Source organism: Hemiscyllium ocellatum, chromosome 1, assembly GCF_020745735.1.
Source record: "Hemiscyllium ocellatum isolate sHemOce1 chromosome 1, sHemOce1.pat.X.cur, whole genome shotgun sequence".
Taxonomy (NCBI): Eukaryota; Metazoa; Chordata; class Chondrichthyes; order Orectolobiformes; family Hemiscylliidae; genus Hemiscyllium; species Hemiscyllium ocellatum.
In genome coordinates this window covers 15,351,065-15,378,913 of record NC_083401.1, presented here as the reverse complement: position 1 = coordinate 15,378,913, position 27,849 = coordinate 15,351,065, and the positions used below count along the sequence as shown (strand labels likewise).

At 44.3% G+C, this 27,849-nt stretch overlaps 1 protein-coding gene and 1 long non-coding RNA gene across 2 annotated transcripts in view; one reads left to right on the top strand and one right to left on the bottom strand.

The window, feature by feature from the left end:
* LOC132817666 (uncharacterized) overlaps window positions 1-20,674 on the bottom strand; it is a 37,918-nt gene extending 17,244 nt beyond the window's left edge. The window contains exons 1-2 of the long non-coding RNA XR_009644903.1: window positions 20,416-20,674; window positions 18,960-18,999 (exon numbers count right to left, since the gene is read on the bottom strand). This is a non-coding gene — a long non-coding RNA (uncharacterized LOC132817666). The remainder of the gene's footprint in view (window positions 1-18,959; window positions 19,000-20,415) is intronic.
* pcgf1 (polycomb group ring finger 1) overlaps window positions 20,463-27,849 on the top strand; it is a 46,286-nt gene continuing 38,899 nt past the window's right edge. The window contains exon 1 of the mRNA XM_060828159.1: window positions 20,463-20,585. Within this exon, the coding sequence (XP_060684142.1) occupies window positions 20,499-20,585 (87 nt within the window). The 5' untranslated portion in view covers window positions 20,463-20,498. The remainder of the gene's footprint in view (window positions 20,586-27,849) is intronic.

Genomic DNA, 27,849 nt, shown 5'->3' with positions numbered 1-27,849 from the left:
TGGCAAAATGCAGGCTGTACAGAATCCCAACATCATCACTAAGTTGAAGTTGAAAACTAAAAGTCCCAGGCAGATTTTGTGATTTAGAATGCCATCAGTATTAATAGGGTTAACTTATGAGTGCAATTTGCCTCAACAAGTCCAATTTCCCTTCAATGTAGATTATACGGTGATCTAATTTAAGATGATTAAAGGAATTTGTGGTGCAGTGGTGGTGTGGCCCAGGAATCCTGGGTTCAAATCCCACCTGCTCCAGAGCTGAGTAATAACATCTCTCATCTCTGAGCAGGTTGGTTAGGAAAATAGTAAAGGAGATGATAGTGTTCATAGAGTCATGGAGATGTACAGCATGGAAACAGACCCTTTGGTCCAACCCATCCATGCCTACCAATTATTCCAACCCAATCTAGTCTCATCTACCAGCACCTGGCCCATATCCCTCCAAACCCTTGCTATTCATATACCCATCCAAATGCCTTTTAAATGTTGCAATTGTACCAGCCTCCACCACTTCCTCTGGCAGCTCATTCCATACACGTACCACCCTCTGCGTGAAAAAGTTGCCCCTTAGGTCCCTTTTATATCTTTCCCCTCTCACCCTAAACCTATGCCCTCTAGTTCTGGACTCAACCAACCCGGGGAAAAGACTTTGTCTATTTATCCTATCCATGCCCCTCATAATCTTGTAAACCTCTACAAGGTCACCCCTCAGCCTCTGACACTCCAGGGAAAACAGCCCCAGCCTGTTCAGCCTCTCCCTCAACCCTGGCAACATCCTTGTAAATCTTTTCTGAGCCCTTTCAAGTTTCACAACATCTTTCTGATAGGAAGGAGACCAGAATTGCATGCAATATTCCAACAGTGGCCTAACCAATGTCCTGTACAGATTGAGAGAAACTACTTCCTCTGGTAGGATGGATTGGGTTATGCCTTTGAAAGTGAAGATTGGTCTTTCCCGATATCACGTCTTTACATGAAGATTAGACAACCTAAAATTCTTAACACCTCCAAACTAAATCTCCTGAGACCTGTTTACAAAAGAAACAACCTTGACATTGTAGATTTTGTAAGGTCAGGTATCAAGGGTTAGAAAACCCTTTAAGGGTTAAAGGTAACATTAACCATGATGTACTGATGGAGTTAATGTGCATTAGCTGTGATTGAGTTGAATAGTAAGCTAGGCTTGAGGGGCTGAATGTTCCACTCTTGATGCTATGGTTGATACAGCCATTCCACTGACTGGATGCACTCCAGTCCATTTTTTTGCAACGGATCAATTAATCCAATAAAGATAAGAATCTATATACAAGCCTGTGGGGCCTGAAGAGTGATGTGCATTTAAGTCCATGGATGACTTTAAGCCCTTCTCTAAGGGGTATGGATGTGCTACTGAGTTCTAGATTTCCAGGTTCTGTTAAAATCACTGAAGAGGTCAGTATTATCCATGTTTTAGGAATCTAAAGGGGCAGGGATGATGGTGAAGGATATAACTCTGCTCCACTGATCTACTGTCATCCCTATTTTCCTCTCTCAAATAACAATGAAGGACTTGTTATGGGGCCACTGCTGTTTGTCACTTTCATAAATGATCTGGAGGGGGGTGTAGAATGATGGGTTAGTAAATTTGTGGATGACACTAAGGTAGGCAGAGTTGTAAATAGTACTGAAGGATGTTGTGGGTTACAGAGGATCATTAATAAGGTGCGGAGCTGAGCTGAGAAGTGCCAAATGGAATTTAATGTGGAAATGTGTGAGGTAGTTTAATTTGGAAGAAATAATAGCAGGAATGCAGAGTACAGGACGGTGTAGATGACTAGAGAGATCTCTGTGTCCAGGTGCATAAATCCCTGAAAGTTGTCACCCACATTGATAGGGTTGTTACGAAGGCATATGGTGTGTTGGTGTTTATTGGTTGGGGGATTGAGTTTTGGAACCATGAGGTCATGCTTCAGCTGTACAAGACACTGGTAAGGCTGCACCTGGAGTATTGTGTGCAGTACTAGTCACCACATTATAGGAAGTGGAAGCTTTGGAAAGGGTTCAGAGGAGATTTACTAGGATGTTGCCTGGTATGGGAGGAAGGCCTTACAAGGAAAGGCTGAGGGAACTGTGGCTGCTTTCATTGAAGAGAAGAAGGTTGAGAGGTAACTTAATCGAGACATACAAGATAATCAGAGGGTTAGATAGGGTAGACAGTGAGAGCCTTTTCCCTTGGCTGGTGAAGGCTAACATGAGAGGATGTATCTTTTAAATTGAGGAGTGATAGATTTAGGACAGATATTGGGGTAGTTTCTTTACTCGGAGTAGTAGGGGTGTGGAATGGTCTGCCTGCAACAATAGTAGACTAGCCGACATTAAGGGCATTTAGATAGGAATTGGACATCCAAATGGATAATAATGGAACTGTGTAGGTTAGATGAGCATCAGATTATTTTCACAGGTCAGTGTAACATCAAGGGCTGAAGGACCTGTATTGCACTGTAATGTTCTATGTACATTTTGCCCATATTTAACTCCCAATTCACTATTTCTACAGTTTCTTGTTTTTTAGCTTTTGGTGTTTGAACCTATCATCAATTTCCCAGTTTCTTTTGGTTTGGTTCGATTTTAATTTCAGAGCTGAAAATGTGTTGCTGGAAAAGCGCAGCAGGTCAGGCAGCATCCAAGGAGCAGGAGAATCGACGTTTCGGGCCTGAGCCCTTCTTCGGGAATTAGGCCCGAAATGTTGACTTTCCTGTTCCTTGGATGCTGCCTGACCTGCTGTGCTTTTCCAGCAACACATTTTCAGCTCTGATCTGCAGACCTCACTTTCTCCTTTTAATTTCACAGACACATGATCTGGAGCAGGAGTAGGCTGTTTGGTGCCTTGCCCTAGCCTGCTTTGCCATTAAGATCATGGATGATATAATTATGGCCTGATCCCCACATTGCTACACAGCTTGATGACCTTTGATTTTCCTTGTTAATCAACCATTCATCTGCTTTTAATGGGCCCTTTCTGGGAATTACTATCTTCAACAAGAAGAATTTAAAGACCAAAACACACAATTTTATCCAAATGCCTCAGATTGCTGTTTATGTATCATCAAATCCAATCAAAATCTGTCTGTTCCTTTGTCCTCCTGTGTTTATCGGGCTTCTCCTTACAGCTATCTATAGTATTCACCTCTTTAACAGAGGGTTCCAGGTTCTCACTGTTTTCTCAGTAAAGGCTTTCAGATGTTTTCCCACAGGATTTGTTACTGATGATCTTTTATTTACGGTGTCTACTTCTGGTCTTCCCTCAGAAGTGAAAAGATCTCCTTCACTATCTTAGCAAAGAAATGAATAAGACATACAGAGGGATTTGAGAGTGGCACACGGGTGGTCAAAAAGGCAAACAGCATGTTTGCCTTCACCAGCCAGACACGAAAAGTCAGCAGGTTTTGTAACAGCTATATAAAACTTTAGCTCGGCCACATCTGGAATATTGCATGCAGTTCTGGTCGCCACGCTACCAGAAGGACGTGGATGCTTTGGAGAGGGAGCAGTCAAGGTTCATCAGGATGTTGTCAGGTTTTAGTCAGGAGGAGAGGTTGGATAAACTTGGATTGTTATCACTGAAAAGATGGAGAACGACTGTTGACCAGATATGGTTCTCAATTTTGTAGATAGGGTGGAGAATCAAAGGCTTTTACCCAGGGTGGAAAGGTCAACTATAAGATGGCAAGGCTCAAGGTGAGAGAAGGGGAAAGTTTAGGGGAGAGGTGTGGGGAATATATTTCCCAAACAGGGTGTTGAGTGGCTATGACGCACTGCAAATGCAGGTAGTGGAAATAGGTGTCAGCAACATTTAAGGCACATCTTGACATAAATGGGAGCCATGAATAGCGGGATAGATACTGCATATGGACAATAAGTAGCAGATCTAAATCAGGATTAGGAATCAGTGCAGACTTTGCGGGCTGAATGGCCTACTCCTGTGCTATATTGTATTGTATAAAAGATTGGCTAAAGCGATCCAAGGCTCACTAGGTCTTCTAGTGCGAGTCATTGTTAATGTGTAGGTATAACATGTAATAAAGGCTAATGCGATGCCATCCTACAGTGTGGAAACAGGTTCTTCAGCCCAACAAGTCCAAACCGACCCTCTGAAGAGTAACCCACCCAGACCCATTCCGCTGTCCTATATATTTGCCCCTAAGGCATCTAAAGCACAGCAGGTTAGGCAGCATCCAAGGAATAGGAAATTCGACGTTTCGGGCATAAGCCCTTCATGCCCGAAACGTCGAATTTCCTATTCCTTGGGTGCTGCCTAACCTGCTGTGCTTTAACCAGCAACACATTTTCAGCTCTGATCTCCAGCATCTGCAGACCTCATTTTTTACCCTAAGGCATCTAACCTACACATCCCTATGGGCAATTTAGCATGGCCAATTGACCTAATATGCATATCTTTGGACTGTGGGAGGAAACTGGAGTACCCGGAGGAAACCCACGCAGACACGGGGCGAATGTGCAAACTCCACACAGATATTGGCCCGAGGCTGGAATCGAACCCGTGTCCCTGGTACTTTGAGGCAGCAGTGCTAACCACTGAGCCACCATGCTGCCACAAATTGAGAAGAATTGTACATAAAAGTAAGAATGCAGTGTTTCATTTCTGGAGGGCATTAGTGAGTCCACATCTAAAATACTGCGCAAGTTTGATATCCTCATTTTAAGGAATGATGTAAATGCACTGGAGGCAGTTCACTGGAGACTTTCTAGATTAATAGCTGGAATGAATGTGCTGTCTAGTAAGAAAAGGCTGGGCTTGTTTCCTCTTAGGTTTAGAGTAAGGGGTGATTTCATTGAAGTTTATATGACTGAGCGGCTTTGACGAGGTAGATGAGGAAAGGTTGGTTCATCTTGCGGGTTCGCCCAGAACTGGTAACACCATTTTAAAATCTGGGATCACCTTTTTAGGACAGACGAGAAATGTTTGAGTTATGAGACTTTGGAACACCACCTCCAGAAGATGAAATCTAGTGTATCCATGTTCAGTGGATAAACATTTCAGCAAAAGTTCTGATATTGGAACAGAAACAAGGTGATGTGTTGGATTTGTCATGGCCATTGGTGTGGACCCAAGGCCATATAACATTGTATTTTCCCCAACAGGCACCCGGGGAGAAAGTCCGTGGGCTAAGATGAGGATTTGATGATGGCTATGCCTGTTTTTTTTTCTCCCCTTAGTCATTTTAAGGGATTTGGGCATAGCTGGTTGGTCAGCGTTCCTAGCTATCCTTCAGAAGGTGGTGAGGTGAGCTACCTTCTTAAACTGCTGCAGTCGGCCTGCTGTAGGTTGACCCACAAAGGCTTTGGGGACAGAATTCCAGAGTTTTGACCTAATGATGGAGAAGGAACAATAATATTTCCAAGTCAGGATGGTGAGTGGCTTGGAGGGGAAGTTGCAGGGGATGGTGTTCCCATGCATCTGCTACCTTTGTCCTTGCAGATGACACCAACATTACTGAACTAGGAGACAGAGCTAGGATTTTTGCAGCTGCTCCAAGGATGGTGGGCTTAGCTAAAGACTTATTACAGTTGTACAGTTATTATCGTCTTTATATTTTACTAATAAAGGATTTTTATTCATTTTGTTTAAGATTCAAAAAACCAAACCAGAAAATCACTTTGTTTTCAAATGGACATTTGTATTTAAATGATCTTTTCAGGGTTTACAGTGAACAGCTGAGGTTTTTTTATTCTAAATTCAAAAGTTTAAAAAAAGACTGTTTTAGAGGGTTGAAAATGTGTTGCTGGAAAAGTGCAGCAGGTCAGGCAGCATCCAAGGAACAGGAGATTCGACGTTTCGGGCCAGAGCCCTTCTTCAGGAATGAGGAAAGTGTGTCCGGCAGGCTAAGATAAAAGGTAGGGAGGAGGGACTTGGGGGAGGGGCGATGGAGATGTGATAGGTGCAAGGAGGTCAAGGTGAGGGTGATAGGCTGGAGTGGGGTGGGGGTGGGGGCGGAGAGGTTAGGAAGAAGATTACAGGTTAGGAGGGCGGTGCTGAGTTGAGGGAACCGACTGTCTCAAGCTGGGGGAGGGAAAATGAGGAAACTGGAGAAATGAGTTCATCCTTGTGGTTGGAGGGTTCCTATGTGGAAGATGAGGCGCTCCTCCTCCAGCCGTCGTGTTGTTATGGTCTGGCGATGGAGGAGTCCAAGGACCTGCATGTCCTTGGTGGAGTGGGAGTGAGAGGGGGAGTTAAAGTGTTGAGCCACGGGGTGGTTGGGTTGGTTGTCCCAGAGGTGTTCTCTGAAATGTTCCGCAAGTAAGCGGCCTGTCTCCCCAATATAGAGGAGGCCACATCGGGTGCAGCGGATGCAATAGATGATGTGTGTGGAGGTGCAGGTGAATTTGTGGCGGATATGGAAGTATCCCTTGGGGCCTTGGAGAGAAGTAAGGGAGGAGGTGTGGGCGCAAGTTTTGCATTTCCTGCGGTTGCAGGGGAAGGTGTTGGGAGTGGAGGTTTGGTTGGTGGGGGGTGTGGACCTGACAAGGGTGTCACGGAGGGAGTGGTTTTAGAGGGCTGTTTTTAACATTACAAAAGCGTTTTTCTTTTAAAAGTGGATGAAGGAGTTGTATTTTTGTTTCTGGGAGTGTTACATGTGGCCGGCTCTGGAGAAGATCTTTTTGTTTCTCCAAGAAATTTATTGAAGAAGAGTTTTTTTTAAAAAAAAGCAGTTAATTGTTTATTTTGTTTTTTTTGCTATTTTAGCACTATTTTCTGGAGGTAATGAAAGAAAATTACTTTATGTACAAGAAATTTAAAGTCTGGTTGAAGATTTGTAGCTCGGGTGTCCGTTGTTGTGGTTCTGTTCGCCGAGCTGGAAGTTTTTGCTGCAAACGTTTCGTTCCCTGGCTAGGGAACATCATCAGTGCTATTGGAGCCTCCAGTGAAGCGCTGTTTTGATGTTTCTTCCGGTATTTATAAATCAAAGCAGCACTTCACAGGAGGCTCCAATAGCACTGATGATGTTCCCTAGCCAGGGAACGAAACGTTTGCAGCAAAAACTTCCAGCTCGGCGAACAGAACCACAACAATGTACAAGAAATGTTTCTAAGGCCATATATGAGGTACGGAGCGAGATGGCTAGTAGGTTTAGAAAAGTGATCCTGCTTTGTTATAAATCAGATAGGTGAGTGACTGTTGGAAAAGGTAAGAAGGCAGTTCAAAAGCCTCTCCTGCACATTCTCTCTGTGTCTGTTTGGGTTTCCTCCCACAATCCAAAGATGTACAGGTCAGGTGAATTGGCCATGCTAAATTGCCCATAGTGATAGGTGCATTAGTTGGGGGTGAATATAAGGCAGGGGAATGTGTTTGGGGAGGGGATTACTGTTTGGAGGGTCAGTGTGAACTTGGGCTGAAGAGCCTGTTTCCATATTGTAGAGAATCTAATCAAATAGATATTCAATTTTTGGACCAGTAGAAGGGAATAGTCTCCCTGAGCAAAATGGATGGGACAGTCAGTTGTTGGACATTTAGAATGATTCTTATGTTAGGCAGCGTTTGACAAGATTTAATAGAATTATTGTTGTAGGGGACTCTCCTGTCAGGGGCATAGACATGAGATTCTGGCAGTGAGTGTAAATTTAGAATGACTTGTTGCTTTCCTGGTGCTAGGATTAAGGACATCTCTAAACATTTCAAGCATATTGTTAAAGATGAGATTGAGAAGCCAGAAAATATTGTGCACATTGGTAGGAATAACACTTTTAGAGAAAAGTTTAAAGCAGTACAGAATGAATTTAAGAGGTTAGGTAGAAAATTAAAAACTACAACCTTTTACAAGTAGTACTTTCTGGTTTTACTCCAATGCCAAACTCAAATGAGGGAAGGAACAAAAGTTAAAGGAGATAAATCGATGACTGACGAGCTGGTGTATTCGGGGATTTAGATTTTTGGACAATTGGAACGTAGTTTGGGATAGAAAAGACCTGTTCAAAAAGGATGGATCTGTTCAAAGTCCACAACTGAGGGCAGAGCATATTCCTGAAGGAAGCAAATGCACACCGCACAAAGCACACACAAGTGTTCAGTCTCCATAACGGCCTGGTCCATCCATAGAGAACCAGACCGACTCTCAGGAACACAGTGCGTTATAAAGGTGCAGTTAACTCACCGGTGTTTGGTCCACTCTCAAAGGCAGAGTCCACTCCCGAAGGCAGGATTGGGACATCATAGCTCTTGCAGAAACTTGGCTGAGATGGATAAGATTGATAGCTCAATGTTCTGGGTTTTAGATGCTATGGGAAGGATAGGAAAGGTTGTGTGTGTGTGTGTGGGGTCAATTTTGATTAAGGAATACATCACTGCTCTAATTAGGGAAGATATTTCTGAAACCTCTTCCAGTGAAAATATATGGGTAGAAATTACAAATAAGAAAGGCAAGATCGCTTTGATTGTATTGTATTATAGATTTCCCCCAATAGTAAGAGGGAAATTAAGAAACAAATATGTAGGGAGATCTCTGATATACACAAGCATAATAAGGTTATAACAATGGGGGATTTTAATTTTCCAAACATTGACTACCACAGTGTTTAAAGGTTTGGATGGTGAAGAATTTGTTAAACGTGTTGAAGAAAGTTTTCTTTATCAGTATGTGGATACTCCTATTAGAGAAGGAGCAAAACTAGACCTTTTTGGCAATAAGGCAGGGCAGGTCACTGAAGTAAAAGTGGCGGAGCACTTTTGCATCAATAATCATAATTCTATTAGCTTCCAAATGGTTATGGAAAAAGATAAGCCTTCAATAAAAGTTAAAGATTTTAATTGGAGTGAGGTAAATTTTTAATGAAATGAGACAAAACTTTCAAAAATTGATTGGAAGAGACTGTTCACAGATAAAAGGACATTTGGTAAGTGGGAGGCATTCAAGAATGTGATGAGAGTTCAGAGGCATTGTATTCCTGTTAGTGAAAGGTAAAGTGGGTAAGATTAAGGAACAATAAATGAATAAAGATATTGAGATTCTAGTCAAGAATAAAAGAGAATCTTATTTTAGATTAGACAACTTGGTTCAATTGAATCGCTTAATATTAAGAGTGTAAGGACATTCCTAAGAGGTAAATCAGGAAGGCAAAGAGAGGATATGAGAGGGCATTCACACTTAAGGTTAAGGATAGTCCAAAGAGATTCTACAAGAGGGTAACTAGAGAGAGGGTAGGGCCTCTTAAAGTTCAAGAAACTCATTTTTGTGTTGAATTTCAGAAGATACTAAATAAATATTTCACATCAGTTTTTATTGTGGAGAAAGCAGTGGAGTCTTGAAAAATGCAGAGAAATAAACTTTTGTTTTAAAAACAGTTCACATTACAAAAGAGGAGGTTTTGGAGGTCTCGAAGAACATGAAGGTGAATAAATCTCCAGGACCTGATCTACTATATCCCAAAACATTGCGGGAAGTAAGGGATGAAATCAACACTCCTTGCAGAAATATTTGCATCATCTATAACTAAGGATGAGATGCCTGATTACTAGAGTGGCTAATGTTGAACCTTTTGTTTAAGAAAGGTTATACAGAGAAACCAGGGAACTATAGACCTGCGAGTTTGGCTTTGGTTGTGGTTAAATTGTTGGAGTTAGAATGTCATGTTGAGGGTGTAGAGGATATTAGTGAGGTCTCTTCTGGAATACTGTCACCAGTTCTGGTGACCCAGTTATAGCAAGGATATTATCAAACTGCAGAGCGTTCAGAAGAGATTTACCAGCATGTTGCTAGGTATGGAAGGTTTGCGTTATCAAGAAAGGCTTGGAATTTTTTTTACTGGAGCATAGGAGGTTGAGAGGCAACCTGATTATTTTATAAATGTCAATCAGAGGTATGGATAGAATTAATGGCGGTTGTCTTTTCCCTAGGATGGGGGATTTCAAGGCAGAGGGTGGTACATGTATGGAATGAGCTGCCAGAGCAAATGGTGGAGGCTGGTAAAATTACAGCACTTAAAAGGTATCTGGATGGATATATGAATAGGAAGGGTTTAAAGGGATATGGGCCAAGTGCTGGAAAATGGGACTAGATTAGGTGAGGATATCTGGTCAGCATGGATGAGTTGGGCCAAAGAGTCTTTTTCCATGCTGTACACGGAACTCTGACTAGGGGACACGTTTTTAAGATAAGAGGAAAAAGATTTTAAAAAGACATGAGACAATTCTTTAATGCAGGGTGGTTTGCTTGTGGAATGACCTCCTGAGGAAGTGCTGGATGCAGGTACAATTACAACATTTAAAAGTCATTTGAATATAAAAGGTTTGGAGGGATGAGAGCCAGAAACAGGCAGGTGGGACTAGTTTAGTTTAGGATTATGTTCAGCATGGACTGGTTGGATTAAAGGGTCTGTTTCCATGCTGTATGACTCTGTGGTGTAGCAGACAGTGAAGGAGGTTACCTCAGAATACAATGGGACATTAAGCAGATGGGCCGAGGAGTGGCGGACAGAGTTTTAATCAAGATGAATGTGAGATGCTACATTTTGATAGGGAAAATCAGGGCAGGACTTAAGACAATTAATGGTTAGGTCCTGGGGAGTGTTGCCAAACAGAGATCTTGGAGTGCAGGTTTGTATTTCCTTGAGTGGAGTTGCAGGTAGACTGGAATTTGGCTCTTTGTCCATGTTTGTCCTGTAATGAGGTCAGGAGCTGAGTGGCCCTGGTAGAACTCAAACTGGGCATACTTGACAGCACTGTTGTGACCACTTTCATCACTTTACTGAAAGTGGATAGGAAACTGGCAGGTGATTGAAGAAGTGGCGAGGTGGCTCAGTGGTTGGCACTGCTGTTGCACAGCACCAGGGACCTGGGTTCGATTCCAGCCTTGGGAGATTGTCTGCTTGTCTGTGTCTGTCTGTAATTTGCATATTCTTCCCATCTGTGTGGGTTTCCTCCCACAGTCCAAGGATATACGGGTTAGGTGGCTTGGCCATTTAGTGTCCAGGAATGTGCAGTCAAGGTGGATTAGGCATGGGAAAATGGCGTTTCAGGGATAAGGTAAGGGGAAGAGCCTGAATGGGTTGCTCTTCGGAGGGTTGGTATGGTCTCGATGGGCCAAATGGCCTACTTCCACACTCTAGGGATTCTTTGATTCTAGACTGATGGGACAGTAATTGATTGGGTTGGATTTGTCCTGCTTGAGTACAGGACATAAATGGGCAATTTTCCACTATGTCGGGTAGATGCCTATGTAACTGTACTAGAAGAGCTTAGTTAGGGGAGCAGCAAGTTCTGGGGAAAATGTCTTCAGTACTATTGCTGGAATGTTATCAGGATCCATAACCTTTGCACGAACTGCCTCAAACCAATTCTTGATATCATGTGGTGTGAATTGCACTGGCTTAAAACTAGCATTTTTAATGCGAGCAATCACTGGAGGAGGCCAAAATGGATCATTCACTTGGGCAGTTCCAGCTGAAGGTTGCTGCAAATGCTTCAGCCTGATCTTTTGCAGATGTTTTGTTGTTATTATTATGGTTTATACATTTATAGGACAGAAAGAGCCCATTTGGTTTGGTGTCACTTCTTGCTTTCTGCTACATTCTGTCCCACGTTCTCCCTGTCTTCTGGGTTCTCCAGTTTCCTCCCACAGTCTATAGATATGCAGGTTAGGTGATTGGACGCGTTAAATTGCCCCATCCCATTCAGAAGTGTGCCGGCTAGATGGATTAGTCACGGGAAATGCAGGGTTACTGTCCAGCAGCTTATTCTGCTTCACCAGTGGGTTTCTTTTAAAGTGCAGGACTGTTCCTCAACTATAATATATATTAATGACATAGAAGATGGTATTAGTAATAACATTAGCAAATTTGCTAATGATACTAAGCTGGGTGGCAGGGTGAAATGTGAGGAGGATGTTAGGAGATTACAGGGTGACCTGGACAGGTTAGGTGAGTGGTCAGATGCATGGCAGATGCAGTTTAATGTGGATAAATGGATGGTTATCTACTTTGATGGCAAGAACAGGAAGGCAGATTTCTATATAAATAGAATCAATTTAGGTAAAGGGGCAGTACAAAGAGATCTGGGTGTTCTTGTACACCAGTCAATGAAGGTAAGCATGCAGGTACAGCAGATAGTGAAGAAGGCTAATAACATGCTGGCCTTCATAACAAGAGGGATTGAGTATAGAAGCAAAGAGATTCTTCTGCAGCTGTTCAGGGCCCTGGTGAGATCACACCTGGACTATTGTGTGCAGTTCTGGTCACCAAATTTGAGGAAAGACATTCTGGCTATTGAGAGAGTGCAGCGTAGGTTCACGAGGTCAATTCCTGGAATGGTGGGACTACCTGAGCTGAAAGACTGGAGCGACTGGGCTTGTATACCTTTGAGTTTAGAAGACTGAGAGGGGATCTGATTGAGACATATAAGATTATGAAAGGATTGGACACTCTGGAGGCAGGAAACAATTTCCCGCTGATGGGTGAGTGCCGAACCAGAGGACACAGCTTAAAAATACGGGGTAGACCATTTAGGACAGAGATGAGGAGAAACTTCTTCACTCAGAGAGTGGTGGCTGTGTGGAATGCTCTGCCTCAGAGGGCAGTGGAGGCCCAGTCTCTGGATTCATTTAAGAAAGAGTTGGATAAAGCTCCCAAGGATAGTGGAATCAAGGGTTATGGAGATAAGGCAGGAACAGGATACTGATTAAGGATGATCAGCCATGATCATATTGAATGGTGCAGGCTCGAAGGGCAGAATGGCCTCCTCCTGCACCTATTGTCTATTCCTTGCACAGCATTGTGCTCTAAAGACATTTCTCCTAATCACCAAGAAACCAAATCCCTCTTCTTTATGAACCTGAACAAAAGGCTTTTTTGAGGAATCTCCAATAAATCCCCATTTAGATCTCCTCCTGTACTCTCAGCATGGAATTTTTCTTGTCTCTAATGTCTAATTCGTGTTATCCTTGAATCTACGTATGCTCTATATGTAGTTGCTATGTATGTAATTGTGAAGTGTATATTTAGTTCCATAGTATCTGTCATCATTTCCTACAGTATGTACAAGAAGTATTCTGACTGCACTATCCTCCTCACTTGGTTATAACTTGCTCTCAGTGAAAATAAGAACTGCAGATGTTGGTGAGTCAGAGTTAAAAAGTGTGGCACTGGAAAAGCACAGCAGGTCAGGCAGCAGAAGAAAGCAGGAGAATCAACTTTTCAGGCATAATCCCTACATTAGGAATGTTGGCAGGGTAGGAGGAAGAGGGCTGAAAGATGAATAGGAGGGTGGGGCTGGGGTTGGGGGATGAGGTACCTGAGAAGATGATAGGTAGATGCAGTTGGGAGGTGATGGTGCTAGGGTGGAGTGGATCGGTAGGCAGGAGATGGACAGTTTAAGAGGGCGGTGCCGAGTTGGAGGGTTGGATCTGGGATGAAGTGGGAAGGAGATGAGGAAACTGGTGAATTTGACATTGATGCTGTATGGTTGGAGGGGCCCAAGGCGGAAGATGAGGTGTTCTTCCTCCAGGCGTCAGATGAGTTGCATCTGGTGGTGGAAGAGTCCCAGGACTTGCATGTCCTTGGGGGAGTGGGAGGGGGTGTTTGAAATAGTCGGTCACAGGGCGGTGGGGTTGTTTAGTGCATGCGTTCTCGGAAACATTCTACAGTTTGGCATCCTGTCTCTCCAGTGTAGAGGAAACCACATTGAGAGCGATGGACACAGTAGATTGAGGTGTTTGGATCTGCAGGAAAATCTCTGCTGGATGTGGAAGGATCCTTTGGGGCCGTGGACTGAGCTCTAGCACTATATATTAAACCCCTCTCTCATTTCTTTCAAAAGCACATTGTAATGACAGCTGCTCTTAAGGCCAGTTTTCCTCAAACAAATTGGCATCAATACGATATCCTTGCATCTAAGGGGAGTATTTCAAAAAGATTAGAAATAGGAGCTGGCTATTTGCCTCATGAACCCATTGTGTCGGTCAATAAGAACATGACTGATCTTATTGTGACCTGGACTCCACTTTTCTGCCTGTTCCCCAAAGCCATTGACTCACTTGTCAATGAAAAATCTATCTAACTCAGCGTTGACCCAGCCTGTACTCTCCTCTGGAGAAGAGAATTCCAAATAGTAACTGACCTAAGAAATTTCCCATCCTCCCCTGTCTTACATGAGACACTTATCTTGAAACTCTGCTGATTCTAGAATTCCGCCACAAATGCAATCTAATCAGCAAGCCCTCTCATCGTTGAAGATTTCAAAAAGATCACTTCATTCTTCTCAACGTCATTGAGTATAAACCTAACCAACTCAAACTTTCCCTCTAAGAGAGCATCTATAGCCTAGAAATCAGCCTCGTGGTCCTCCTCTGAAATGATTCCACTGCAAGTATTTCCTTCCATTAAAGCAAGACCAAAATTATACACTCGTCCAGGAGCAGTCCTACAATGCCTTGTACAGTTGTAGTAAGACATGTACTTTGTACTCCTTCCTTGCAATGGTAAGGCAACCTGCTATTTGCCTTCCCAATTACTTTCTATACCTGCATGTTACCCTCCAAAGAACAGCATTCTGTGTCCATTTAAGTAACATTCTGTTTTTATTTTCTTACTGACAAAGTATACAATCTCTCAATTTCTCCACATTATACACTATCTGACAAAGGTTTGCCCATTCATTTAACCAACCTCTATCCTTTCATGACTTGGATATCATCCCCAGACCTTGCCATATCTTAGTATTGTCAGCAAATTTGGCTACAAGACAGCCAAATGAATGAAAATGCAAAGTTCTGCTCAAGTCAGGTTGGTTTGAACAATAAGAGCACTGAGACTGACTGCTTCTTTACTGTAGTCAAGAGCGTGATGCTGGAAAAGCACAGCAGGCCAGGCAACATCTGAGGAGCAAGGGAGTCAGCGTTTCAGGCATAAGCCCTTCATCAGGAATGAGTCTGGTAGGCCGGGCCGCTGAGAGATAAATGGAAGCGGGGGTCAGGTTGGGTGGGGGTGAGGTAAAAGAATGCAATGGGTAGATGAAGGTGAGGGAGAATGTGATAGGTCGGAAAGGAGGGTAGAGCAGATAGATGGGAAAGGTGGTGAACAAGGTCAGGAGGGCAGTGCTGAGTTGGAGGCTTAGGACTGGGATAATGTAGGGGGGAGGGGAAATAAGGAAACTGGTGAAATCCATGTTGATCCCGCGTGATTGCAGGGTCCCAAGGTGGAGTGTGAGGCGTTCTTCCTCCAGGCATCAGGTGGTAAGGGTTTGGTGATGGAGAAAGCCCAGGGCTTGCATGTCCTTGGGGGTGGGATGGGGAGTTGAAGTGTTCAGCCATGGGGCAGTGTGGTTGGTTGGTACGGGTGTCCCAGAAATGTTCTCTGAAACTATCCACAAGTAGGCGTCCTATCTCCCTAATGCACAGGAGACCACATTGGGTGCAACAGATTGTAACTCCACAAATGTCATCTACACATATGAATTTCTGTTGGAGGTGGAAAGATCCTTTAGGGGCATCACTTTCTCCTAGCTTTACTATAAACAGCCATCTGAATCAGTTTGTCTGGTACTGCTTGTCTGGCACAGACTCAACAGAATAATCACTGGCCATACAGAGTACAGTTTGCAGATTTCCTTCAGAAAACATTTTTGAGAACAATTCAGTAGCTGTACGGTGGCTGTTATTGGTACCAGCTTATAATTAGGAGGCTCTTATGATAGTGTCCCTACCTCTGGGCCAGGATGTCTGTGTTTAAGTCCTACCTGCTTTAGCGATGAGTTTCTAAATGTCTAAGACATTGATTTAAAAAGAATCTATAGGTGTTTTAGTGGTATGTACATCGGTTTTCCTTGTCAGATTGCATTTCCTGGGGTCTCTGTGTCGTCTTTTCTGAGATTCTAGAACCAGAGTTACTATTTTTAAAAAATGTGTTGACCATTTAAAACCAAGATAAGGAATTTTTTTTAAGGTTTCAGTGCATGCAGAGGCATAGTTTTACAGTGCAGAAACAGACCCTTTGGTCCAGCCTCCATGTCAACCAGATATCCTAAATTAATCTAGTCCTATTTGCCAGCATGTGGCCCATATCCCTCTAAACCCTTCCTATTCGTAATACATCCCAATGCCTTTTAAATGTTGTAATTGTACCAGCTTCCACCACTTGCTCTGGTAGCTCATTCCACGTGTACACCACCCTCTGTGTGGAAATTTCCCCTTCAGTCACTTTTCAATCTTTTCCCCTCTCTCACTAAACCTACCACCACTAGTTTTGGACCCCCCCCCCCCCCCCCCCCCCACCAATGAAAAGACCTTGTTTATTTCCCCTATCTATGTCCTTCATGGTTTTATAACCCGCCTAAGGTCACCCCTCAGCTGCTGACACTCTACGGAAAATAGCCCAAGTCCTTCAATATTTTCAAGGCAGAGGTTGATATGTTCTTAAGTGAGGGGTAATATGTTTTCAGGGTAAGTGAAAATATGGAGTAATTGGATCAGCTATAATATTGTTGAATGATGGAGCTGGCTCACAGGGCAAAATAGCCCACTCCTGCTAATAATCTGCATGTTTGTATGTCTCTATTATTGCTTCAGGCTCCACTTTTTTTTTGTCTGAATGCTGTTTTTGGAGCTATATCTCTTTCCCCATATTCCCTGTGGAATAGTGTTGATTAATAAGGTATAGAATCGTAGCTGACTGAGGATTTTACATCAGAAGAATAAAATGATTACCCTACAGTATGGAAACAGACCAGTCAGCTCAACAACTTCACACCAACCCTCCAAACAGCAACCCACCCAGACCTATTTCCCCCACCATACGCTTACCCCTGACTAATGCACCTAATACTGTCGGCAATTTAGCATGGCCAATTCACTTGGGCTGTGGGAGAAAACCAGAGCACTCTGAGAAAACCCATGCAGACACTGGGAGAATGTGCAAACTCCACACAGACAGTCGTCTAAGGTGGGAATTGAACTGGGCTCCTGGCGCTGTGAAGCAGCAGTGCTAACCGCTGAGCCACTGTACCGCCTATGAGATGTACTTGGAGGGAGCTGAGAAACAGTAAGGTGTAGCATATATTGCTGAGTGATTTGTAGACCACCAAATAGTTAATAAATATGGGTTAGTAATCTACAAATCTGGCCTAACATTCCACAGACATGTGGGCGGCACGGTGGCACAGTGGTTAGCACTGCTGCCTCACAGCACCAGAGATCTGGGTTCAATTCCTGACTCAGGCGACTGTCTGTGTGGAGTTTGCACGTTCTCCCCGTGTCTGCATGGGTTTCCTTCGGGTGCTCCGGTTTCCTCCCACAGTCCAAAGATGTGTGGGTCAGGTGAATTGGCCATGCTAAATTGCCCGTAGTGTTAGGTAAGGGATAAATGTAGGGGTACGAGTGGGTTGCTCTTCGGTGGGTCGGTGTGGACTTGTTGGGCTGAAGGGCAATCTAATCTAATGGGTTTGAATTCCACAGGACCAGAGGTGAAATTTTGAATTCAAATTTTAGCAAGAAAGCTAGCCTAATGACAACCATGAAACCACAGTCAGTTGTTGTTTTAAAAACCCATCTGGTTCACTAATAACCTTCAGGGAAGGAAGTTTGTTATCCTCACCTGGTTTAGCCAACTTGTGGCTTCTCAGTAGTGTGGTTGATGCTGGGTAACAAGGAATGGTCTAGCTAACGATGCCTACATCCTATGAACAGTATTTTTTTAAACAATAATTTGATGCATAGAACAAGGGGAATGCAGTAATCATGGATGACTTCAATTCCACATAGACTGGGTAAATCTAACCAGCACCAATGCTGTGGGGTATTAATTGCTGAAATATGCACAAATAATTCTAAGACAGTTTGTTGAGACCTAATGCTTTAAGTTTATTTGTGCTGCATGGATGTTTCCTGCACCTGTCAATGTGACACAATAACATCTCTTCCTAAGGAAGCCAAGGAAAGTCAGCACGTCCATCAACATTTACAGATGCACCATAGAAAGCATTCTATCTGGATGCATCACAGCTTGCTATAACCAGGACTAAAGAAACTATAGAAAGTTGTTAATACGGCCCAGACCATCGTGCAAGTCAACCTTCCATCTACACTTCTTGTTGCTGCAGAAAGGCTGTCAACAAAAGACCTCTTCCACCCCAGGCATCATCTCTTCCACCCTCTGCAGTCAGGCAGTAGATACAAAAGCTGAAACACATGAACCAACAAGTTCAAGAATAGTTTCTTCCCTGCTAGACCACATGGGTGGTCCAGAACAGATTGTCACTCCTCGCAACTTGCAATTCTCAATCATCTCCACCTCAGTGCCATTGACATAGATGGGGGCTGAGCAACAACCAGTGCAGTGTAACATATCCCTACCTCTGGAACAGGATGCCTAGAGGTTATATATCTAGCCTGAGGAATACTTGCACAGATAACCTTGAACTGAGATAACTGACTGCCAACAACCATCTTCTTATGTACCAGGTCTGATTTCCAACAATGGAGAATTCTTTCCAATTCTCAGACTTACTTGGGCTTCTCTTTGAAACTGAATAACTATAATTAATATCCAGCTGAAAATGAAAGTGGATAAACAAGTGATGTTGAGAAAGTTGTGTGTTGTAGATGAGCAGCTTGATGGTCGAGGCGCATGCACGTGGTTCCTGCTTCAGCTACCTCACTCATTTGTAAAGTACTGCCATCTTATCTGCAGAGCATGTAGCACATGCGCAGCATATCGCTGTCTGGCTTACAGCAACATGCGCAGTGCCTGCCTGATGGCCCTGAGGAAGAGGAGGGGATCAGCCGAGTCTCCTCCCCACCCCCAGCCTATGAGACAGTCCGCCCTCCCCTTCACCGTTTGACTTCTGAGGACCTGAAACACATTAATGCTCATTCTCTCCACGTATGCTGTTGGACCTGCAGAGCTTTTCCAGCAACTTCTGTTTTTGTTTCTCACTGTCAATGAGGCCTTGATGTCAAGGGAAATCACTCTCAACTCACCGCTGGAATTCCGCTCTTTTCGTCCATGTTTGAACTGAAGCTGTGTTATAAAACAGTAAAGGACTGTTAAATCTTGTCACAATCTTTGGGGAAGAGTGACAAAAAGTTCATTGTTTGAAAATAATATATATGACAGTACTCCATGCACTGATGACACATTAGACTCCTGGCTCAATGCTCTACTTCTCTTCACTCTGCCCCCATTGCTATTCTTCTATGATGCTCCACTGCACTATGTATAGATCTGCTGATTCGTTATGAACTGTCCCCCCTCTCTGTGTAGAGCCGCCTATTTTGACCTGCAGATAGGGGTGGGAATAGGAAATATATCCCTGAGGGTGGGGGTTTGTTTGAAGGTGGTGGAAATGGCAGAGGATGATGTGATGTATGTGGAGGTTGGTGGGATGGAAGGTGAAGACCAGGGGGTTCTGTCCTTGCTGTGATTGGAGGAATGGGTTTCAAGAGCTGAGCTGCGGGAAGTGGAGGACATCATTTAACCACGTGGGAAGGAAAATTGCGGTCTTTGAAGAAGGTGGCCACCTGGGATGTTCCATAGTGCAATTGGTCCTCCTGGGAGCAGATGCGGAAGAATTTGGGGGAAAATGTGATAGCATTTTTACAGTAGGCAGGGTGGGAGGAGGTGTTGTCTAGGTAGCTGTGGGAGTTGGTGGGTTTGTAGTAGATGTCAGTGTTAAGTCAATTGCTGGAAATGGAGAAGGGGAGGGAGGTGTTCCAGATGGTCCAGGTGAACTTGAGGTCTGGATGGAACGGGTATGTGAAGTTGATGAACTGTTCTCTCTCACTATGCACTGCTCTGTGTTCCCTGACCTACAATGTTCCCCTCTTTTTTTCCCTCTCCTGCACTGCATTCCTCTCTCTCTCTACAGGTCAGAGAACACACAAAAATGCAGTGTTCCCCCCTCTCTCTATGCATTGATGTGTGTTTTCTGACATACATTGTGTTTTTCTCTCTCTCTCTCTCTCTCTGAATACCTGTGTTCTCTGAACAGCATGGTGTTCCCTCTCTCTCTGTGCATTGCTGTGTGTTCTCTGACCTGCACTGTGTTCCCTCTCTCTCTCTGAGCATTGCTGTGTTCTCTGACCTGCACTGTGTTCCCTCTCTCTCTCTCTGCATTGCTGTGTGTTCTCTGACCTGCACTGTGTTCCCCTCCCTCTCTGTGCATTGCTGTGTTCTCTGACCTGCACTGTGTTCCCCCTCTCTCTCTGTGCATTGCTGTGTTCCCTCTCTCTCTGTGCATTGCTGTGTTCTCTGACCTGCACTGTGTTCCCCCTCTCTCTCTCTGTGCATTGCTGTGTTCCCTCTCTCTCTGTGCATTGCTGTGTTCTCTGACCTGCACTGTGTTCCCTCTCTCTCTGTGCATTGCTGTGTTCTCTGACCTGCACTGTGTTCCCCCCCCCTCTCTCTCTCTCTGAGCATGGCTGTGTGTTCTCTGACCTACAATGCACATTGCTCTGTGCTCTTGTCCCGCGCGGTGACGTTGGGCGACGTGATGACGTGTCCCGGGCTCGTGGGGGACGATGGCGGTTGACGCTCCGATGGCGAACGCGATGCGGCTCCGTAACCAACTCCAGACTGTCTACAAATTGGACCCGCTGCGGAACGAGGTGAGAGGTGAGGCCGACCTGTCCCTCGGGCCTCGGGGGAAAGGTCGGATCGCGCTACCAGTTCACCGACGGGTCGCCCGACTCCTTCCTCTTTTCGTCAGTGCCGTGAAGGGAACCCCGCACATGCGTAGCTGCCCGGGTAGTTCTACCACGCGCATGCGCCTGAAGCGTCAAGGTGCTCGTCTGCAATGCGCATGCGGTTGTCTCCTTTCATGTTCATCTAGTTGCAAATTCAGCTGATTGAGTTATTATTCATCCTTTAAATGTGATACGGTTGAATTGCAATTTTTACTTTTTCTTTCTAATAATTTTGTCCCAAAGTAATTGATGCATATTGTCGTACTGTATTCACATTGCTGTAGTCTCAACAGGGACAGTATTGTGTTCACTTCTTGGAGGTGCCAGTGTTGGACTGTGGTGGGCAATGTTAAAAATCACATAACACCAGGTTATAGTCCAGCAGATTTAATTGGAAGCACTAGCTTTCGGAGCGCCGCTCCTTCATCAGGTGGTTGTGGAGGTTAAGATCATGCTCACAGAATTTGTAGCCAAAGGAGTCCAGTGTCACGGAGATGTGATACATTAGAGTCATAGAGATGTACAGCATGGAAACAGACCCTTCAGTCCAACCAGTCCATGCTGACCAGATATCCCAACCCAATCTAGTTCCACCTGCCAGCACCCGGCCTATATCCCTCCAAACCCTTCCTATTCATATACCCATCCAAATGCCTCTGGAATGATTCAATTGTACCAGCCTCCACCACATCCTCTGGCAGCTCATTCCATATACGTACCACCCTCTGCGTGAAAAAGTTGCCCCTTAGATCTCTTTTTATCTTTCCCATCTCACCCTAAACTTATGCCCTCTATTGACTATCCCTAATCAGTCCTTGCCTTTCCAGATACATGTAACATCCTGTCCCTCAGGATTCCCTCCAACAACTTGCCCACCACCAAGGTCAGGCTCACTGGTCTAAGTTCCCTGGCTTGTCTTTACCGTCCTCCTTAAACAGTGGCACCACGTTTGCCAACCTCCAGTCTTCCGGCACCTCACCTGTGACTATCGATGATACAAATATTAAACAATTTTAGCTTAAACCTTTCATCTTTTAAAATTGGGTATGCTGGTTTCTGTTCTTTGATATGTAAATCCCAGAATTCTTTTAAATTGCATTCTCAAGATAGTTCAGCTTTTCTCCCAGGAGGTGTGAAGTCTGTCTGTGTCCCAATGTTTAGTCAGAATGACAAAGCCCTCTGCAAAGTTTTAGAGTTTTACATGGATTAATGCAGGTTTTCAGCAAAATAAAATGCAATTCTGCAAAAAATAAATTCACCCCATAAACTTGTGTGCGCATGTCGGAGTGACAGTGAGTGATGGGGTATGTGTCTGTGAGAGGATACGTTGTGGGTGTGAGCATGGGTAGTATCTGTATGTACATATGAGAGAGGGTCTGTATGGGTGTATTATGCAGTGGGGTCACCTGTAGCATGACATGAACCCAAGGTCCCGGATGAGGCCATTCCATGGGAACCAAGCGTTCTTATCAGTTTCTGTTTCGCCACTCTGCTTGTCCTGAAGCCCACCATGGAGGATGGTCACCCAAAGGTCCGAGGCCAAATGTCCTGCATTGCTGAAGTGCTCCCCGACTGGGAGGGAACAGTCTGCCTGGTGATTTTTTTTTGGCTTGGTGTCTATTCATCTGTTGTCGTAGTGTCTTCTCTGTCTCGCCAACATACCATACCTCGGGAATCCCTGCCTGCAGCGTATGAGAGAGACCACTTTGGCAGAGTCACATGAGTACTTACTACATACATGGTGGGAGGTGTCCCCATGTGTGATAGTGTTATCCGTGTCAATACTTTAACACCTCTTGCATCAGCTGCCGCGACAGGGTTGTATGGTGTGGTTGTCCTGAAGGCTGGGCAGTTTGCTGGTTGTTTAAGGTTTGGTGGTTGTTTAAAGGTGAGAATTGGAGGTGTGGGGAAGGTCTTGGTGAGTTGCTCATCATCATCTATAATGTGTTGAAGGCTGCAAAGATCATGGCGTAGTTTTTCGGCTCCTGGTATGTACTGGACAATGAAGATGCCGTGTCTGTCTCCTGGGGAGGTCATTACAGTTTCTCGCTGTGGCACGTCAGAACTGGCGGTCAATGAGTTGAGCATCGTACCCTGCTCTTATGAGGGCATCCTTGAGCACTTTCAACTGTCCTTCATGTTTCTCCTCATCCAAACAGATCCTCTGTATGCGTAGGGCTTGTCCGTGGGGAATGGCTGTATTATTGTGTTTCAGGTTAGAAAAGTGTAACAGCGAGAGGTTATCCATGGGCTTGCAGTAAAGTGAAGTGCTGAGGTGTCCATCCTTGATGGAAATGCATGTGTCCAAGAATGAGGCAGATACTAAAGAGTAGTCCATGGTAAGTCTAATGGTTGGGTGAAATATTATGTTCAACAGAGAAAGTGCTATTATGCCTCGAAACTGATTGGTCTCTTCAGACACCAGCAAGTGTTCACCCTTGAACAGATTTACCTTTTTATAAAAGTTGAAAGATCTGCAGATGCTGTAAATCGGAGACAAAAATAGAAATTGTTGGAACAGCTCAACAGATTTGACAGCGTCCTTCGAACAGAGGGAGGGTCACTGGACTCAAAACGTTAACTCTGGTTCATCTCTGCAGATGCTGCCAGAGCTGCTGAGCTTTTCCAGCAATTTCTATTTTTAACAGATTTAACTTGTATTCACATTGGCATCCTTCCATCTGTGCAAAACAATGACATGAGAGCAGGAGTAGGTACTTGGCCATTCAAGCCAGCCCTGCCATTCAAGGAAATCATGGCTTTTCCTAATCCTAGCAGATTCCTTGCATCCTCTTGACTAGCTTCTCCATTTTTTTTTTAGTTGTCAACAAATTTGGCAAATTTGATCCCTTCATTTGGGTTACTGAGAAAAATGTATAAATGGTTGAGGCTTTCTTACCGATCTCTGGAACTCCCATCACATCTTGCCAACTTGAGAATAACTCAGTTATATTTGCAGTCTTCTGTAGACTAACCAATTTTATACCCATATGCCATGAACTATTGAGTGTAGTAAACTTTTCAGTATCTTTTAAAATGCCTTTCAGAAATCAAAGGCTCTGAGGAAGGGTCACTGGGTCTGAAATATTAACTCTGATTTCTTGCCACAGATGTTGCCACACCTGCAAGTTTTCCATCAATTTCTGTTTTGTTTCAGATTTCTAGCATTTGTAGTCCTTTGGTTTCTGTAAGCTTCCTGTTATTCACAATTTTTGAATGAGAGGTGAAACATAAAAGATCTTGAGGGGTTTTGACAGGATGGATGCTGAGAGGATGTTTGCCCCTAATGGGAGATCCAGAGCTGGTCACTTCACATGACCTAGATTAATGTGCACAACAAGTGCTTCTGGCTGAAGAAACCTGAGCATGGAATTTTGGAACCTAGTTAGTGGCTGTGTGGTGCATCCTGAAACTAAGTTTCCGCTTTCCTTTCCTTCTGCGCTGAGTGCAGAGGTTTGTGCACAGCAGTAACGTCCAAGCCACAAGTCAGTGCTGAAAATAGTGTGGCCATGACAATTGGCTTGTATGGACCTTTGGAGTGCAGCTTAGAAGGAACGTTGAGGCTGAGAATTAGATGAAGAGCACGTCTTGAGAGAGGAGAAAATCACAAGTTAGAGATTAAATGCAGATAGGAAATGGGTGATTGCTGGACAGCCGAAGACACCAGGCTGCTAATGCAGAATTCCCTGACGTTTTCTCAAGAATCAATTTTTTTTTCCCCCTTCTCGATACTGATGAGGGTTCCTGAAAGGGGTACAGACCCACAGACCTTCTGTACAGGGGAGAGAAGGGAGAAGTTGTTATGCCGGGTCTTTTATTAGTTTAGTGAAATAGACCAGGTGTTTTTCTCTCTGCAGATGTTAGTCCAGACTGGTGATTTGGTGATTTGTTGCTTCTTTTGTGCTGGAGTCAAGGATGTCATAGAGTAGCAGCAGAACATCCTTTTAGGGGAGAGTAATCAGCCAGAGATCGCTGATACCAGCTTGGGCCACAATGTAAGTTGGAAAGGGATGTGGTCCGACAATCCAAATTTAGACAGCAAGGTAGAAAATAAGCCCGAAGGACCTGTTTAAAAATAAGTCTTTGCATGGCTCCCAGTCCCATGCACTAATGGGTAGAGAAATAGATGAATAAGAGATCAATGCATAGTTTAAAAGAGAATGGAAGGGATTTAAATTTTGGACGACTAGCTGGATCAGGAGCAGGATTCCTCTATATTAAGTTAGTGATGGAGATTGATGGAATGATGCTAATTACACAGGTGTTAGTGTAGAAAGCAGCCAACCGGGTTTTGATGCATGTTTTGACAACAGGACAGATGGTGCATCGGCTGGCCTGACACCAAGATCTGGTGAGTGCTTTGACTGTAGAGCATCCAGATTCGACCTCTCTCCAACAGTGGTCTGCATCCAGCGGGACCCACATTCCTGTTCAAGGATACCTCGCTATGTCAACAAATGGACTTTGAAACATAATTCATGAGGAGCAGTTGAGGATTCTGGGTTAGATTGGAGGTTAGAAGGATGGGGTTGGGATCTGATAGTGTTCTGTAAGTTTCAAAGAGGTCGGGATAGAGTGGACATGGAGAATAAGTTTTTCCACTGGTAAAGAGATTAGGACCTGAGGACACAGCCTCAGTAAAGGGCTGACCCTTTATAGAACTGAAATGGGGAGGAAATCTTTCCGCCAATGGGTGATGAACCTGTGGAACTCATTGTCACATTGTGGAAGCCAAGTCATTGTGTATTTAAGACAGATAGACGTGCTTTTGATTGGAAAGGGGATCAAAGGTTACAGGGAGCAGGCAAGAGAATGGGGTTGAGAAACCTATTAGCCATGTTGGAGTGACGGTAAGACTCAGTGGGCTGAATAGCCTAATTTTGCTGCTATATCTTATGGTTTTACAGGCTTTGACAATTTACTGCAGATTCTAATACTGTCCACTTAGCACTGCTTTGATGTGACTGTCCAAGTTGCTGCAAGTTACATGTGAAAGGTACAGCAGGTTGGAAATTATGATCTTAACATAAATACAGTATTACACCAATGACCTTTGACTATGATGTAGTGGAATTTCTGCTTTTTCACTCTTAGAGTTCAGTTTGATTCCTCTTACAGACAGGTCTGGTCTGCTCAATGTTGCACTTTTAAATGTCCACCTTGGCTAATTTGCTGTATTTCTGGTAATGAATCCATGGTTTCTGTTAATTGACTCTCAACAATATATGGAATACATCTCTGCAGCACTGCACTTCAGAAAAGCAAGCTTTTCCTAACCTAGCCTATATGTGTTTGATAGTAACTGTGGCCTGGTAATGTATACATGCCATTAGGGATGAATGAGGACTGACCTGCTAACAATGCTCCCACTTCAAATGAATAAAGTTGCCCATTTGGCTGTTGCATTGAAGTCACTACCCTGATGGGCCCTATGATTTTTCCTGAAACATCTTCATTGAGAATATCTGCATATAAATGAGCTTGCACTTGCATGATCATTCATTGATTCTCTGTGTCTAAATGCACTGCAGCAGAAAAAACAAATGCAAAGTTATATTTTTGATGTTACAGATAGCCTATACTCTAATTTAAACTGAATTTCTATCATCCAGTACTCATGCATGGACATACAGAAGTGGAATTCCTTTACTGTGCTCACCTTCCACCCTACTGATCTTCGCATAAACTGCATCACAACCTTCTCAAGTGTATTTGTTTTTCAGATGGTGACATTTGAATTCAATAAAATCTGGAATTGCAAGCTCCTCTAATGGTGATCAGAGTTGAGAGTGTGGTGCTGGAAAAGCACAGCAGGTCAGGCAGCATCCGAGGAGCAGGAGAGTCGATGTTTTGGGCAAAAGCCCTTCATCAGGAATAAGCTCATTTCTGATGGAGGTCTTTTGCCCAAAACATCGATTCTCCTGATCCTCAAATGCTGCCTGACCTGCTGTGCTTTTCCAGCACCAGACACTAACTCTGATCTCCAGCATCTGTAGTCCTCACTTTCTCCTGCTGATGATCATTATAACCATTGCCATGAATATCCATCTTGTTCATTAATGGCCTTTTAGGGAAGGAAATCTGCCATCCTTACCTACATGTGACTCCACAGTGATTTGGTTGACTCTTTAACTGCTCTCTGAAATGACCAAATGAGTTATTCGGTTCAAGGACATTGAGAGATGGACCACAGGCCTTTGCCAATTCACCTGGACCATCTCTGATACCTCTCTCCCCTTCCTGAACCTCTCCATCTCCATCTCCATCAATGATGACTGACTTGAGACTGACATTTTTTACAAATTCACCGACTCCCACAGCTACCTGGATTACACCTCTTCCCACCCTACCTCCTGCAAAAATGCTATCCCTTATTCCCAATTCCTCCGCCTCCACCATATCTGCTCCCAGGAGGACCAGTTCCACCACAGAACACACCAGATGGCCTCCTTCTTTAAAGACCGCAATTTCCCTTTCCATGTGGTTGAAGATGCCCTCCAACACATCTCGTCCACATTCCACACCTCTGCCGTCAGATCCCCACCCCTCCAACCATAATAAGGACAGAACCCCCGGTGCTCACCTTCCACCCTACCGACCTTCGCATAAACTACATCATTCGCCAACATTTCAGCTACCTCCCAACAGACCCCACCACCAGGGATATATTTCCCTCCCCACCCTTTTCCGCTTTCTGCAAAGACTATTCCCTCTGTGACTACCTGGTTAGGTCCATGCCCCCCTACAACTCACCCTCCCCTCCTGGCACCTTCCCCTGCTACTGCAGGAATTGCACCTCCTGCCTCCCCTCCATCCAAGGTCCCAAAGGAACCAAAGTTTTACCTGCACACCCACCAATCCCATTTATTGTATCTGTTGCACCCGATGCAGTCTCCTCTACATTGGGGAATCTGGACGCCTCCTAGCAGAGCGCTTCAGGGAACATCTCCGAGACACCCGCACCAATCAACCACACTGCCCCCTGGCCCAACATTTCAACTCCCCCTCCCACTCTGCCGAGGACATGGAGGTCCTGGGCCTCCTTCACCACTACTCCCTCACTACCCGACGCCTGGAGGAAGAACGCCTTATCTTCCGCCATGGAACACTTCAACCCCAGGGCATCAATGTGAACTTCACCAGTTTCCTCATTTCCTTACCCCCCCCACCTTCTCCCAGTTCCAAC